Raw genomic sequence first — 13,879 nt, 5'->3', positions numbered from 1 at the left:
GCATACGCATCGTCACAGCCTCCTGCCAAGTACCCTTTACCAAAGGCCGCACGGGGGGAAACTGAGTCACCCCCAATCCCGGCAGGCTCCAGTCCAGGAGCATGTCTCTAATATCTGGGGTGAACAGGGCTGAGGTGCCTCGATTCAAGATGGCCACCTCATCCGTTGAGCGCTCAATGCTGCTGCTTCTCGTACCAAAGGAAGTGGCTTCTTTAGGAAAAGCCACACTAGGTGCAATATCGAAAACGGTGCAAAGAACAATCAGATATGACTTAACATTTCCAGAGTCCTGCTGGCAGGTGAAGCTGCCCTGGAGGGAAGGTTGCAACATGGGCTGTGCCGTCAGCCTGCAAAGCGCTGGCCTCGAACAAGGCCGGGTTGTAGGTGGTGCCTTCTTGCTGTAGGAGCAGCCTGCTTTGTCTCTCATGCTTACGGAGTTCTTGTGTGTCGTCGTTTGAAGAGTTTGTGCATTTGTTTGTGCAAAATAAAGTCAGGCCTCGCGAGCACCTACCGATACCAAATTTTGCAGGAACAATCCTGCCTCTTAAATTAGCCAAATTCACTATTGTTTACACAGGAATATGCTAAGAACTTACGAACGGTCATACTGGGTCAGACCTCAGCCTGATACCACTCAAGTGTCTGAATCAGCAGGCTGCATCACTCCGACTGTGAGAAACTGAGGCACAGAGAGGCTAACGCCAAGCTCTTCGAATGTGGGTGCCTAAAATTAAAACAATTCTTTAGGTGTCTGTTTTCCGGAAGTGCCAAGAAGAACATAAGAACAGCCAGACTGGGTCAGACCAAAGGTCCATCTAGCACAATATCATGTCTGTTGACAATGGCCAATGCCAGATGCCCCAGAGGGAGTGAGTATAGTAGGTAATCCACACGTGATCCCTCTCCTGTCACCCATTTCCAGACAAACAGAGGCTAGGGACACCATTCCTACCCATCCTGGTTCATAACGATTGCTGGACCTAACCTCCATGAATCTATCTAGCTCTTTTTTGAACCCTGTTGAAGTTCTAGTCTTCAGCACATCCTCTGGCAAGGAGTTCCACAGGTTGACTGTGGAAGACAACCTTCCACAGCACAGCACGAAGACAAGCTTCCTTTTGTTTGTTTTTGCTGGGTGAAAGATGTAAATAATCATTTTTTATTTTCATCAGTAGAAAAGTCAGGAATAAGAGCTCATCAAAAATATTTGCTGACCACATTAAAACCGAGTCACCTGTTCCACTGTCATTTTAGGGCAAAGGAAATGTTTACTGCTACACATCACAAAATAATTCAAATTAATTATGGAGACAGTAATGGAAGCTGGACGAGTTTCTGATTCACATTTACTATGTCAGATGATTCTTCAATAACATGAATTAAATTGGTACGATTTCAACAAAGCAGTTTTAAATTGGTACGATTTCAACCACAAACATTAAACTGTTCTTTTACTCCCCTTTTGCAAGCACATTCATAAAATACAGGCAGTCCCCGGGTTACGTACAAGATAGGGACTGTAGGTTTGTTCTTAAGTTGAATTTGTATGTAAGTCGGAACTGGTACATATTGTAGGGGAAACTCTAGCCAAACATTTCTCCAGAGCTCAGTTTTATTCTCCCACACCTCACTTCCCTCAGTCCTTTATTCTCAAGCTGAGGTGTCTGCTGAGAAAAGCCGCTCCGCATCTCCCTGGTCTGCTGGGGAGGGGCGCTAGCTTTGCGTCTCCCTGGTCTGCTGGGGGGAAGCAGCTAGTGCGGGGTTGCCTCACCCTGTTTGTAAGTAGGGATCCGATGTAAGTCAGATCCATGTAACCCGGGGACTGCCTGTATTTCTGACATATATTTCATTTCTTGGACTTTCCTGTAAGTGTAATCTATACCAAATGGCTTTGCTCAGTCAACAGCAGGCCTCATCTGCTAGTATTATAGATTGTTTAATATATTCCTTTCTTTTCTCTCTGGATATGCCACAGGATCCCTTGGGGGTCCCTCCCAAAACTCTAGTATGCTCTGCAACTTACTCACCTCAAAGCAAAACCAGGAGCCGGTACCTTCTTTAGCGGTGGAAAAAAAAAAACACTGAGCAGCATCTGCCTGATACCACTTCCTGACGTGGGATGCGTCTCCGGTCGTGTTTCTCATATGAAAAAGCAGCTGCCCCATTCTCAGATCCCCAGGGGGAGGGTGCGTTGTCCCTCCTGTGGAGGCTGCCATGGCTGAGGAAATAGTCTACGCTGATCTAAACCTGCAAGGAGAATCACCCTGCACCGGCCGGCCCCAACCTGCTCACCCCGCCAGTAAGTGGAGTCTCTTCTCAGCACGGTGGCGATGCTGGGTTTTCTGATACACGTTGTGGCATGGGGAGCTTTCTGCTCAGCCGAGTGGGAAGCCCTAGTCCGTGGGACTGGACTGGTCTGGGCAATCCATCAGCACCAGCGTGCGTGCTCTGAAAACTGCCCGACACGTCGTGCGTCTCTCGACCCTTCGTGGCCGTCCATAGCCTTTAAATGCTGCTAGTGTAACCCACACGCCTGCCGGGAAGCGTGCGCTGGCCCAGCGATCACAGCCAGAGAGAATAGTGAGTCCACTCTACAACCTTAACCAAGGGTCAGCTGGCTGTTAGCTCGTGCGGTAACCCCTTGTGCACTAAGCTCTGGAGGTCGCGGGTTCAAGTCTGCCTAGCAGCAGTGTGCTATGACTTGAGATGTGTATGACTGGGCCTCTCACAGACACAAGGGAATTTTGTGGTGGGATTTGTGTGTAGAGCAGCGTGAGGGAGAAAGAGCAGTAAAAGGCCTCCCTGGGGAAGGGTGAGCGATGGTTTAGCATTGAAGAGGAGCAGGATTTCGGTGTGGTACCGATTCAGCTCTGGAGCGGCTTTGCAGTTTCCTTCCGTGAAAGTGTCTTGTCTTAAATGCAACTGCACAATCATCAGGGCTCTTCCTTTACTATGTCTGAATGGCGCAGGTCCCAACGGGGCTGCTAGGAGCCACTATAGCACAAATGTGGAGTCACTAGAAGATTTGCCTGGAGTAGGGAGTGGGAGCAGGAGCAGCCTGGCTGTCAGCTTTACTCCCAGGGGAGCTGACGAGGCTGCCGGCTAACACCCTCCGGGGCTGGCTTGGGAGCAGGGGTGAAGACACAGAGGGGGTGCTGCATATCCAGGCTTTGTCCTAAAACAACCAAACTCTGACCTGGATGTAAGTGAGAAGAGGAAGCCGCTGACTGAATTCGGTGGCCCTCGTGCTGACCGTTTAGGAGGCAGTCTTGAACCAACGGACTCACGGACAGACACGCATTTCTGCAGTATAGCGATAGGGTCACAGCAGATGCACGACGGCCGGGCTTCCAGCTCGGTGCCGCACAATCCGGAGTGAGTGCTTGGTGCCGGATTCCCGTCTCGATGACTCACGTGTGTATCTGGAGCGTGTGTATCAGGGCTGGCGGTGGATCGGCTTTGTTTTGCGCAAAAAAGCCCCGATCGCGAAAATGTCGATCAGGGCTTTTTTGTGCAAAAACACGTCTAGATTGGCCACGGACGCTTTTGTGGAAAAGCGTCCTGCCAATCTAGACGCTCTTTTCCGCAAATGCTTTTAACGGAAAACTTTTCCGTTAAAAGCATTTCCGGAAAATCATGCTAGTCTAGACATAGCTCAGTTGTGATCACTTTTTGGCTTAGGAGATGTGGGGGGAAGAGATTTGGGGGGTCAGCTGCAGAAAACCATGGAAATTGTGCCGGGGCAAGAGGGGATGAGGGGGAATGAATCCCGTATGTACTGGAAGGGGGTAGAGAGAATCCGCATCCTGCTCTCTTGTACCTGACCAATGCCCCCAGTGTATGGGTCACATCAACACTGGGTCAGCCCCCCAAACTTCCCACAATGCACTGGGACACAGCTCTGCCTGTAACACCCCACCCCTGCAGTATGTGTGTGTGTGTGGGGGGGGGGGATTCTCCTTCCCTCAGGGGTGGTGAAATCTACCTCACCTTACTGCGTCTCCTCCCCAGCCAAAGTTCTACAAGGGGGCAATTTTTTTTCTCACCAAGGCTCCCCCAGAGGCCAGCCAGGAAGGGACAGGGTGAGGTGGTCTAGGACGACATGTGGTCTCTAGGCCATCCCTGCCAGGAATTTGTCTCGCTTGCTCCAACCATGGAGATTTCACAGCCTCTCTTGGTTGCGGGTGTGAATGTAACCCGCACACCTAGTGTGGGTCTCTGTCCCACATTAGACCACTTACAACAAGAGAGAAGAACAAGGGAGCTCTGCAGTTTTAACTGAGAGACTGCTGGCTTTCTCCCTCCAGCTTCCCCCACTAAACTCTGGAAGTCACAGGTTCAAATCCACCCTTTGGTGGTTACACATATATTTGAAAAGCTTTCCCTAGGCTGTCTACACTCGCAGCATCTTGCGCAAGAAAACTGCCATGTGCCAGCTGTGATTTACGTAAGAGCGCCCACGGCAGTGTAGACGCTCTCTTACGCAAGAAAGCTCTGATGGCCATTTTAGCCATAGGGCTTTCTTGTGCAAGAAATCCCCGCCGAACATCCACACTGCGCTCGTGCGCAAGAGCTCCTGCGCAAGAGGGCTTACACCGGTTAAAAAAGAGCGTAGCTCTTGCACAAGAAGCTCTCTCTTACCACACTGTACTGTAAATTTCCTCGCACAAGAGCGGGTGGGCAGTGTGGAATGGTCATACTTGCGCAAGAAGCCGCGAATGTAGACATAGCCCTGATGTCTAACCTAAACCTCCCTTGCTGCAATTTAAGCCGATGGCTTCTTGTCCTGTCCTTAGACAATACAAACAGTTTATGTCTCTTCTTTATAGCAACTTTTTATACATATCGGCTGTGTCTACACTAGGCCACTTATTCCGAAAAAGCAGCCACTTTTCCGGAATAACTTGCCAGCTGTCTACACTGGCCCCTTGAATTTCCGGAAAAGCACTGACGATCTACTGTAAGAAATCAGCTGCTTTTCTGAAAATACTATGCTGCTCCCATTCGGGCAAAAGTCCTTTTTCCGGAAAACTGTTCCGGAAAAGGGCCAGTGTAGGCAGTTGAGTAGTCTTTTCCACAAAAAAGCCCCAGTTGCGAAAATGACGATTGGGGCTTTTTTGCGGAAATGTGCGTCTACATTGGCCATGGACGCTTTTCCGGAAAAAGTGCTTTTCCAGAAAAAGTGCTTTTCCGGAAAAGCATCCTGCCAATGTAGACGCTCTTTTTCCGGAAATACTTTTAACGGAAAACTGTTCCGTTTTAAGCATTTCCGGAAATTCATGCCAGTGTAGACGTAGCCATCATGTTCCCTCTGAGTCTTCTCTTCACTAAACTGGAAAAATCAGGGTTAGCATTTCCTCATAGCCATGTTCTCTAGACCTTAATTACTGTCGTGCTTCTATGAACCCTTTCCAATTAGTCCCTGTTTTTCCTGTAGCATGGTGGATACAATACTCCAGTTGAGGCCTTAGCAGTGCTGAGGAGAATTGAACCGTGACTTCTTGCATCTTGCACACAATTCTGCGGCGCACAACGCTCCAGATGCTTTTCTGTGCAACAGTATTCACACCCCACTCTACCAACACTATCAATCGGTGACAAATTCAGCTCATTGACAGCTGGATACTCGGTAACCTCCCCCCACACAGCTCTCACTTCACACTTCAGGCGCTTTGCCGCGCCTCAGGCTGAGCTAACACGAAGGAAAGCAAAGACCACAAGGTAGATGGCTAACGCCTGAATGTCTCTTCACTTCTTCCACAGACGCCTGGATTGTTCTGCCCGCCAGGGTGGCAAGCCAGTGCATGGCGTCACAAATTTCACACTTGCTGGTGTAGTTGATAATGGCCTGGTAATGCAGGAAACAATGGGAGAGGGGGTGGTAAAGACTAAAGCATGAATCATCACAGAAGATGTACAGATGTATGGAGAAAGTTCAAAGGCCTGCCAGAGTCATATTGCAGAACAAACGAGTAAAGGGCATAAACTTACTCATAAGCCACCAATTCACACGGACGGCTGGTTGAAACTTTCCTGTTGAATCGACTTTCAGTGGAAAATTGAGTTCTCAGATAGATCGACGGTTGTTTGCCAACGGCATTTGCTTTCTGCTGAAAATGTGCATCAGTTCTTTGAGGGGGGGAACCCCAGAATGTCTGAACATAAAATTCTTTGCCCTGGTGCTGCATGGGCATTGCAGTTTAGTTTCTTGGGGCCTGTCTACACTAGGAAATTATTTCAGAATGACTACATTTGCAATGATCACTCCCAAAATAACTGTTTTGAAATTAGCGTTATTCCCCAAGGGAAGCAGGAGTAAAGATCTCAAAATAACCAGCCCATTATTTCAAAATCATGAGCGTGGTAATATGAACGCTCTGCATATTATTTCAAAATAAGGGGAGGTTATTTCAAAATAATTCCCTAACGTAGACTAGTGGGTGTTCCCAGTGTCTTTTATGGACTGGTATCCCCAGCGGGACTACATTTCCCAGGATGCACCAGAGTCAGGAACTCTATCATGCCCATCTTCTCACCCCCCTACCCAGAGAAGACCACTGGGCATCATGGGAGATGTAGTCCAATTGGCAGACTGCCTGATAGCGGAGAATGAGAAGATGAGGAACTGGTACTACAACTCCCACGAGGAGACAAAGTAACATGTCCACATCGAAATATTTCAGCGTATGGTGATTTTTCTGCAGAAAAAAAAATGTGGTTTTGTTGAAAATTCATGGTCTTCATCAGTTTGTTTGTTCCAGAAGTTCCAATGAACACCCTGGCTAGACAGTCATGGGTGTGTATGTTTTTTGGGGTGGGGGAGGACTAAGAATGGCATATTTTTGTCTCACAAGCGGTCCTGTTTTCACATTAAGAGGAGACCTGGGTTATGTGAGAGGAGTTTTAAAAAAAAAAAAAAGACACAACCAGCAGGAACTAAGCTCCAGCTCCTTTTATAACAGGGGTGGGGAACCTTTTTTGCATTAAGGTTCACAGAAAAATCACACACGCCACACAAAAAAAAACACGCCCCACAAAATCACACACGCCACACAAAAAAACAACAAAAAACACCTCATTGACATGGGCGAAAGACACTCCCCACATCCTCCCACTCATCAGTGGGGCCCAGGCTAATAGATATGTGTGCTCCAGCCCCATGGTGGGGCTACAGGGGGGCATGGACTCCCAGGGCCCTGATTCTCGGGGGCCGGACCCAAGCAAGCCCGGGCCTTAGTTTCCCCACTCCTGTTTTATAATTATTATTATTATTATTATTATTATTATATTATAACTCGTAGAGCGTGATTCAGTTTTACTGCTTCTTCCAGAAAGCAGTCACTTCCCCACCTGGCATCGGGTGGCTCTGAGGATCAGCTGTGCTGGAAACATGGTCCTTCTGGGAGCCCTGATGGCCCTGAGCATTTGGGGTGAGTAGCTCAGCACCTTCCCTCCAGCGGTATTTTGACACTCTCATGTTCCTCCGCGTTGTCAGTCTATTTCAGGCCCCCATGAGTCGAATACCTGAGTGCCTCTCAATTTTTGACACATGACTCCTCTGTGAGGCAGAGCTGCTGTCCCCTTCTACACATGGGGAAACTGAGGCCCACAGAGATTTTTTTTAAAGTGACTTGACCAAGGTCACATGGGAAGCCTGTGGCAGAGCAGGGAAGTCACCCATGTCCCGGGCTAACACTCGAGTCATGGGGCAAGAACGCAATGCCTGGGTTCTGTTCCAGTTGCTAAGGGATGATGCGATACTGCCCCCAGGCAGGAGAGCACACAGGAACAAGCAAACAGTGACCCATTCAGGATCACTTTCCCTTTCCTAATGCCAGGTGGACCCGTCTGGTTATAATGAAGGATCAATCCATCTAGCTAGTAATCCTCTCACAGAGCGTCTTATCTGCCTCCCCCCCCATCGCCTTATCTGTCCGTCCCACTGCCTTTCGTAACTCCAACGCCCCCCACACACTGCCTTTTCTAACAACCTGCCCACATGCCAGCTGTTCCCCCATCATACCTCATAGAACAATGTGTCCCCCCCGCCACCTTGTCTATGTCTTCCCCATTCTCTAGCAATCTATCACCCTCCTATCACCCCCGCCCTGACTTATCTCATCTCTCCATCAACCTCCTCCACTCCACTGTATCTATCTACCCATCCCCATACACATCTATCTATCCCTCTATCTATCTCCACACCCCCCCTCTATCTATCTATCTATCTATCTATCTATCTATCTATCTATCTATCTATCTATCTATCTATCTATCTATCTATCTATCCCCACACATCTATCTATCTATCTATCCCCACACATCTATCTATCTATCTATCTATCTATCTATCTATCTATCTATCTATCTATCTATCTATCTATCTATCTATCCCCACACATCTATCTATCTATCTATCTATCTATCTATCTATCTATCTATCTATCTATCTATCTATCTATCTATCTATCTATCTATCCCCACACATCTATCTATCTATCTATCTATCTATCTATCTATCTATCTATCTATCTATCTATCTATCCCCACCCACCCTATCTATCTATCTAATCCTTATGGGGGGACAGAGGAGAGAGAGATAGAGGGGGTGTGTGGGGATAGATAGATAGATAGATAGATAGATAGATAGAGGGGGGGTGTGGGGATAGATAGATAGATAGAGGGGGGGTGTGGGGATAGATAGATAGATAGAGGGGGGGTGTGGGGATAGATAGATAGATAGAGGGGGGGTGTGGGGATAGATAGATAGATAGATAGATAGATAGAGGGGGGGGTGGGGATAGATAGATAGATAGATAGATAGAGGGGGTGGATGGGGATAGATAGATAGATAGAGGGGGTGGGTGGGGATAGATAGATAGATAGATAGAGGGGGTGGGTGGGGATAGATAGATAGATAGATAGAGGGGGTGGGTGGGGATAGATAGATAGATAGATAGAGGGGGTGGATGGGGATAGATAGATAGATAGATAGAGGGGGTGGATGGGGATAGATAGATAGATAGAGGGGGTGGATGGGGATAGATAGATAGATAGAGGGGGTGGGTGGGGATAGATAGATAGATAGATAGATAGATAGAGGGGGTGGGTGGGGATAGATAGATAGATAGATAGATAGAGGGGGTGGGTGGGGATAGATAGATAGATAGATAGATAGAGGGGGTGGATGGGGATAGATAGATAGATAGATAGAGGGGGTGGATGGGGATAGATAGATAGATAGATAGAGGGGGTGGATGGGGATAGATAGATAGATAGATAGATAGATAGAGGGGGTGTATGAGGATAGATAGATAGATAGAGGGGGTGGATGGGGATAGATGGGTGGCTGGAGATAGAGAGCGGGAGATCTAGGAACCCCAGCGCAGGTTCTCAGACCGTGAGTCGGGCAAGGGGAGGAACGAGGCGGGGCCGTGGGTGGCCGGGGCCGGGGTACAGAGGCCGGGGGTGGAGCCATGAACCGGCCTGTGGCGCCCAGGCCCTGCAGCTGAGGCTCTCACCCGGCGGGTCGGGACCCCGCAGCGCTCCGCTCTCTCCGCCCCATCCCCGTACAGCGCCGCCCGTCCCTCCAGCCGCCCCCCCCCACCGCTCCCGCTTGCTCCCCGCCAGCCCACATGTGGCCTCCCTCGCCGCCCCCCGTGGCAGCCCTCGCTCACTCCGCTCGTGCGGCCGCGCAGTCTTGCAGGGCCCCTGCAGCGGAGCAGAGACGGGCGCGGGCCCCGCGGCCGGGAGAAGTGGACCCGGGGCAAACTGCCCTTGCTGCTCGCTGTCGCAGCTCAGGCGGACGCTGTGCAGCTCCCCGCCGGGCAGCTCAGCAGGTAAATGCAACTTGTCTCCGGCCGCTCAAGGCCCCTCTCTTCTGATCCGGTCCTTGGGGGAGCTGGGGACCTGCCCCCAGTGCCGGTGCGGTGGGTCTGGGCTATTCCAGGTGCCTGCTCTGTAGGTCCCTTGATCTGAGCCTCACCTGGAAAAGGACCCTCCCGTGCCACGCCCAGGCAGATGCTCTCGGCTGGGGAATGTCTGCAGCCTGCAAGGTCCCCTTAACCGAGGGGGCTGTAAACCCCACAGATCCTCCCACGCTGGCTGCCGGCTTCCCCTTACCCCTGTCTGGGTCGGGGGAGGCAAAGGAAAGGGTCGGACGGGGTGGGGGCTTCCTCCCTCCCCGGCTCCATCTCCAGGAGAAGGAAGTTTGGGGGCAGCTGACCCATTGTTCCGAGCAGGGATTGCGGAGTCAAAGATTCTGACGGCGGGGGGGGCAGGTCAAACAGGTGGGAGGTCAGGCTGGGGGCCCTGCAGGAGCCCATGGGGGCCATGGAAAGAAATCTCCCCCTTTAAAAATGTCACCAGTTTCAGGGCCCCAGTGGAGGGGTCTGGAGAGGGGGGCAAAAAGGAGTGTGTGTGGGTGGGGGAAGGGCCAAATGGGGTGGGGTGCTGGGGAGGTATCGGGGGGCAAGAGCCGAAGGGGGCAAAGGCAGAGTTGTAGAGAAGGGGAGGAAGAAGGAGGGGCTATGGGTGGAGTCAGGGCAGAGACATGGAGGAAAGGATGGGGGCATGGGCGTGGCTAAAGGTGGAAGGGGCGGGGCTACATGTCAAAGGGGCGGGGCCACAGGCAGAAGGGGTGGTGCCACAGGCAGAAGGGTGGGCGGGGCCACTGGAAGAAGGGCGGGGCCACAGGCAGAAGGGGTGGGGCGTGGCCACGGTTCTGACACCCAGGCCTCCTGACCTGCTGTGGCCCACGGCCATAGAAGACCTTAAGTCACATCGGGGTCCCTGTAACATTGCTCCCCACAACAAGATCTGCCAGCGACTCTCAGTCCTGACCCACACCCCCTGCTATTCCAGCCCTGGGCTCACCCGAGCCCCACAGCTCGGCGGGTGCCCCAATCCTGACCGGCAGCCCCCCCGCTATTTCACCACTGGCTCGCCTCTCGGCAGACGAAATTTCTGCAAGCGAGGAACGTCCCCGGTCACCCTCCTAAACCATCCGCACCATTTCTCTGAGCCTCTAGGCCCACTAACGGCGTCTCTTTCCGTCTCCCCTCCCAGAGGGGTGCAAGCTCTGCCCCCCGAACTGGCAGCTGCATGGGGACAAGTGCTACTGGCTGTCCAAAGAGAGCAAAACCTGGAACCAGAGCCGGGAGGACTGCTCAGAGAAGAGTTCCCGCCTGCTCATCCTCCGGGGTCAAGAGGAGAAGGTAAAGTCCAGAGCAGGCCCTGCTGCTGTCATATCTGACCATCCCCTGCTCTTTCACCTCACGAGAGCGGGCAGCATCAGCCTGGGTAGACAGACGAGCAAGTTCCTTTGTGCCTCAGTTTCCCCAAAGACCACGCCCTGCTCCATCCAGAACCCAGCGAGTCTGTGGGAGAGCAGGGGATGGGAGCCAGCTAGCTTCCTGCCCCCGAAGCAAGCAGGGTGATAGGAGGGCAAAATGGGGCAGGGCTCTGGGGAGAAGAGGTGTGGGGCCAGGGGGAATTGGAGGAATGAGGCAGGGCTGCAGATGGAAGGGACGAGACGGGACTGGTGGGGGAAGAGGTGGGGCAAGGTGGGGGGCGGGGCAAAGGCAGGAAGAGGCGGGGCTTGGGGCAAAAGAGGGTTGTTCCAGCCCTTCCCTGGGTGGGAAAGAGGTTACATGGCTCCCCAGAACCCCCCCCCCCCCCCACCCACCCATCCCCACTGGCCCCAATGACTGACAAGCAGTTATAATCACCGGTGCATCTGTCGGGAACTTTACAGGAATTTATAAGAAACGTCACAGAGGGGATCTACTCCTTTTGGATTGGACTTCGCCTGACAGACTCCATGAGAAACTGGACGTGGGTGGATGGTTCCCTGTTCAATCAAACCAGGTGAGGATTTCTCGTTCTGTGTTTAACTCGGGCAAAACCGTGTCACTTCACCCTTCGGGCTGCTGGTGGGGCCAGAAGCAAACATAAGGCATGTATTTTCAGGGTAAGCCAGCCATCGTGCATCTCCAACCAGCAGCATGTGGTGCACATCTGGACTTGCCTTGGTGCACATAACAAAATTTATTCCGCATGTGGATGGAGAAAAAAAAATTAGAACACTAGTCACAACTAGGGTTGCCAGGTGTCTGGTATTGACCCGGCCATGCTGGTATTTTTGCCTCCTGTCCGGTAAAAAAAAAAAAATCAGAAAATACCAGACATCTAAAATGTCCGGTATTTTCTGATTTTTTTTCCCTGGCCAGGAGGCGAAAATACCAGACTGTCCGGGTCAATACCAGACACCTGGCAAACCTACACGCACTCAGCAATCGGGCCCAGTCCCCCCGCTTACCTGGTTCTGCTGTCTGGTCCGGAGACTATATGGCCGCTGGCTGTCAGCCTCTTGGATCCAAAAAGCCTCAAAGGCATTTCTTAAAGGGGCCATGCTGAGTTTTTAATTTTTTTTAATGTATTTATTTAGGCTTAAATTTCGGGATCTTTTTTGTTCTCAACAACTTTGGTCTCCCCTCTTTTTTTTCCTCAACGGAATTTTTTCCCCAGTGGTTTTTTTTTTTTTTTTGGGGGGGGGGGGTATTTGGTATTTTTGGTTAAACCATCTGGCAACCCTAGTCACAATTCCCTTCCAGACCCTGAACCCCCTCCTCCACTCCAATTCCCTGCCCCAGGACACAACCCCTCCTTGAGCCAAACTCCCTCTTAGACCCCACACCTCCTCCTGCACCCCAAGACTTTCCCCCAAGCTCCTTTCTGCACCCTATCTCCATCCCAGACCCTGCATCCCTTTCATTAGTATCCTAGAAAAATGCAGCCCTCAATCACTTAGCAAATTCTTGGAGAGGCCCCCTAGGAAACATTACAGCCCACCCCTGAGCTAGGTGATGGAGCTAGACTCTAGGGGTGACTTCCTTTGTGTCTCTGCAGGGTCTCGCTCGCGGCCCCTGGCGCTGGAAGCAGCTGTGGGGTGTGGAAGGAGAATAAGATTCGCGGTGAAATGTGCAGCACTGACGTGAAGTGGATTTGCCAGAGAGATGCCGTCCCGCTCTGAAGGGCACGAACGGATCCCTTAGTTGATGAAGGGGCCGTGCAGGACGAAAGGCCAGGCTTTGGGTCACGTTCTCAAAGGCGGGGGGAGGAGGGGCGGCAAAAACACCACCCCTCCACGCTGTCCGTGTCGGGATGCTGTAGAAACACGTAAGAGAAACAGCGCCCCCTAAGGGCCGCGGGTGAGCACAGAAACGTCTGCAAGCAACGCTGGTATGAATGGAACAGCCCATCGCTGCATTTCCCAGGGGCAGATGGGAAAATAGGGCTGAGAGGACAGATCATCATGAACACAGACCTCGGTGTGTTGATGTACTGACTTTAATTACGAGGTTCAGGGGGTCACCGAGTTGGTCTGTTACAGAAAAAAAAAACAACAAATGGTCCGGTAGCACTTTATAGACTAACAACACACAGACTAACAACACATGTAGAGGGGATCATGAGCTTTCGTGGGCACAGCCCGCTTCTACAGATGATCGTGCAAGTAGTCAGAGAGCTAGGCACATGAAATCAACAGTAAACCCTATGCCGAAGTTTGTGCCATTTATTAGAAGATTAACTTCCCCCAGAGTTTAAATGCTTGTAGTGGGTGTAGTGGGATTGCTGGAAAAGCCACCCAGATAGGTTCTCCCTCATATTTCTCCCTGCCCTAGTCTCTCCTTCTACACAGCAAAACATTAAGGCTGTGTCTACACTGGCACCCTTTTCCGTAAAAGGGATGCTAATGAGACACTTGGGAATTGCAAATTCCGCAGGGGATTTAAATATCCCCCCGCGGCATTTGCATGAAAGTAGGAATAAGGGATCCTCCGGAAAAGGGCTTATTTTCCGCAAGATCCCGTCTAGA

At 51.2% G+C, this 13,879-nt stretch overlaps 1 protein-coding gene across 1 annotated transcript; it reads left to right on the top strand.

The window, feature by feature from the left end:
• Nucleotides 1-2,107: 2,107 nt before the first annotated feature.
• LOC142823097 (killer cell lectin-like receptor subfamily B member 1A) lies at nt 2,108-13,770 on the top strand. Its single transcript, XM_075913389.2, has 5 exons — nt 2,108-2,299; nt 7,332-7,430; nt 11,053-11,216; nt 11,756-11,868; nt 12,910-13,770. Exons 1-5 carry the CDS (start codon nt 2,215-2,217, stop codon nt 13,031-13,033), a joined length of 585 nt encoding a protein of 194 aa, XP_075769504.2. The 5' UTR covers nt 2,108-2,214; the 3' UTR covers nt 13,034-13,770.
• The last annotated feature ends 109 nt before the right edge of the window (nt 13,771-13,879 follow it).

Source organism: Pelodiscus sinensis, chromosome 19, assembly GCF_052426305.1.
Source record: "Pelodiscus sinensis isolate ZL-2025 chromosome 19, ASM5242630v1, whole genome shotgun sequence".
Lineage (NCBI taxonomy): Eukaryota > Metazoa > Chordata > Testudines > Trionychidae > Pelodiscus > Pelodiscus sinensis.
This window is presented reverse-complemented; position numbering and strand designations above follow the sequence as displayed.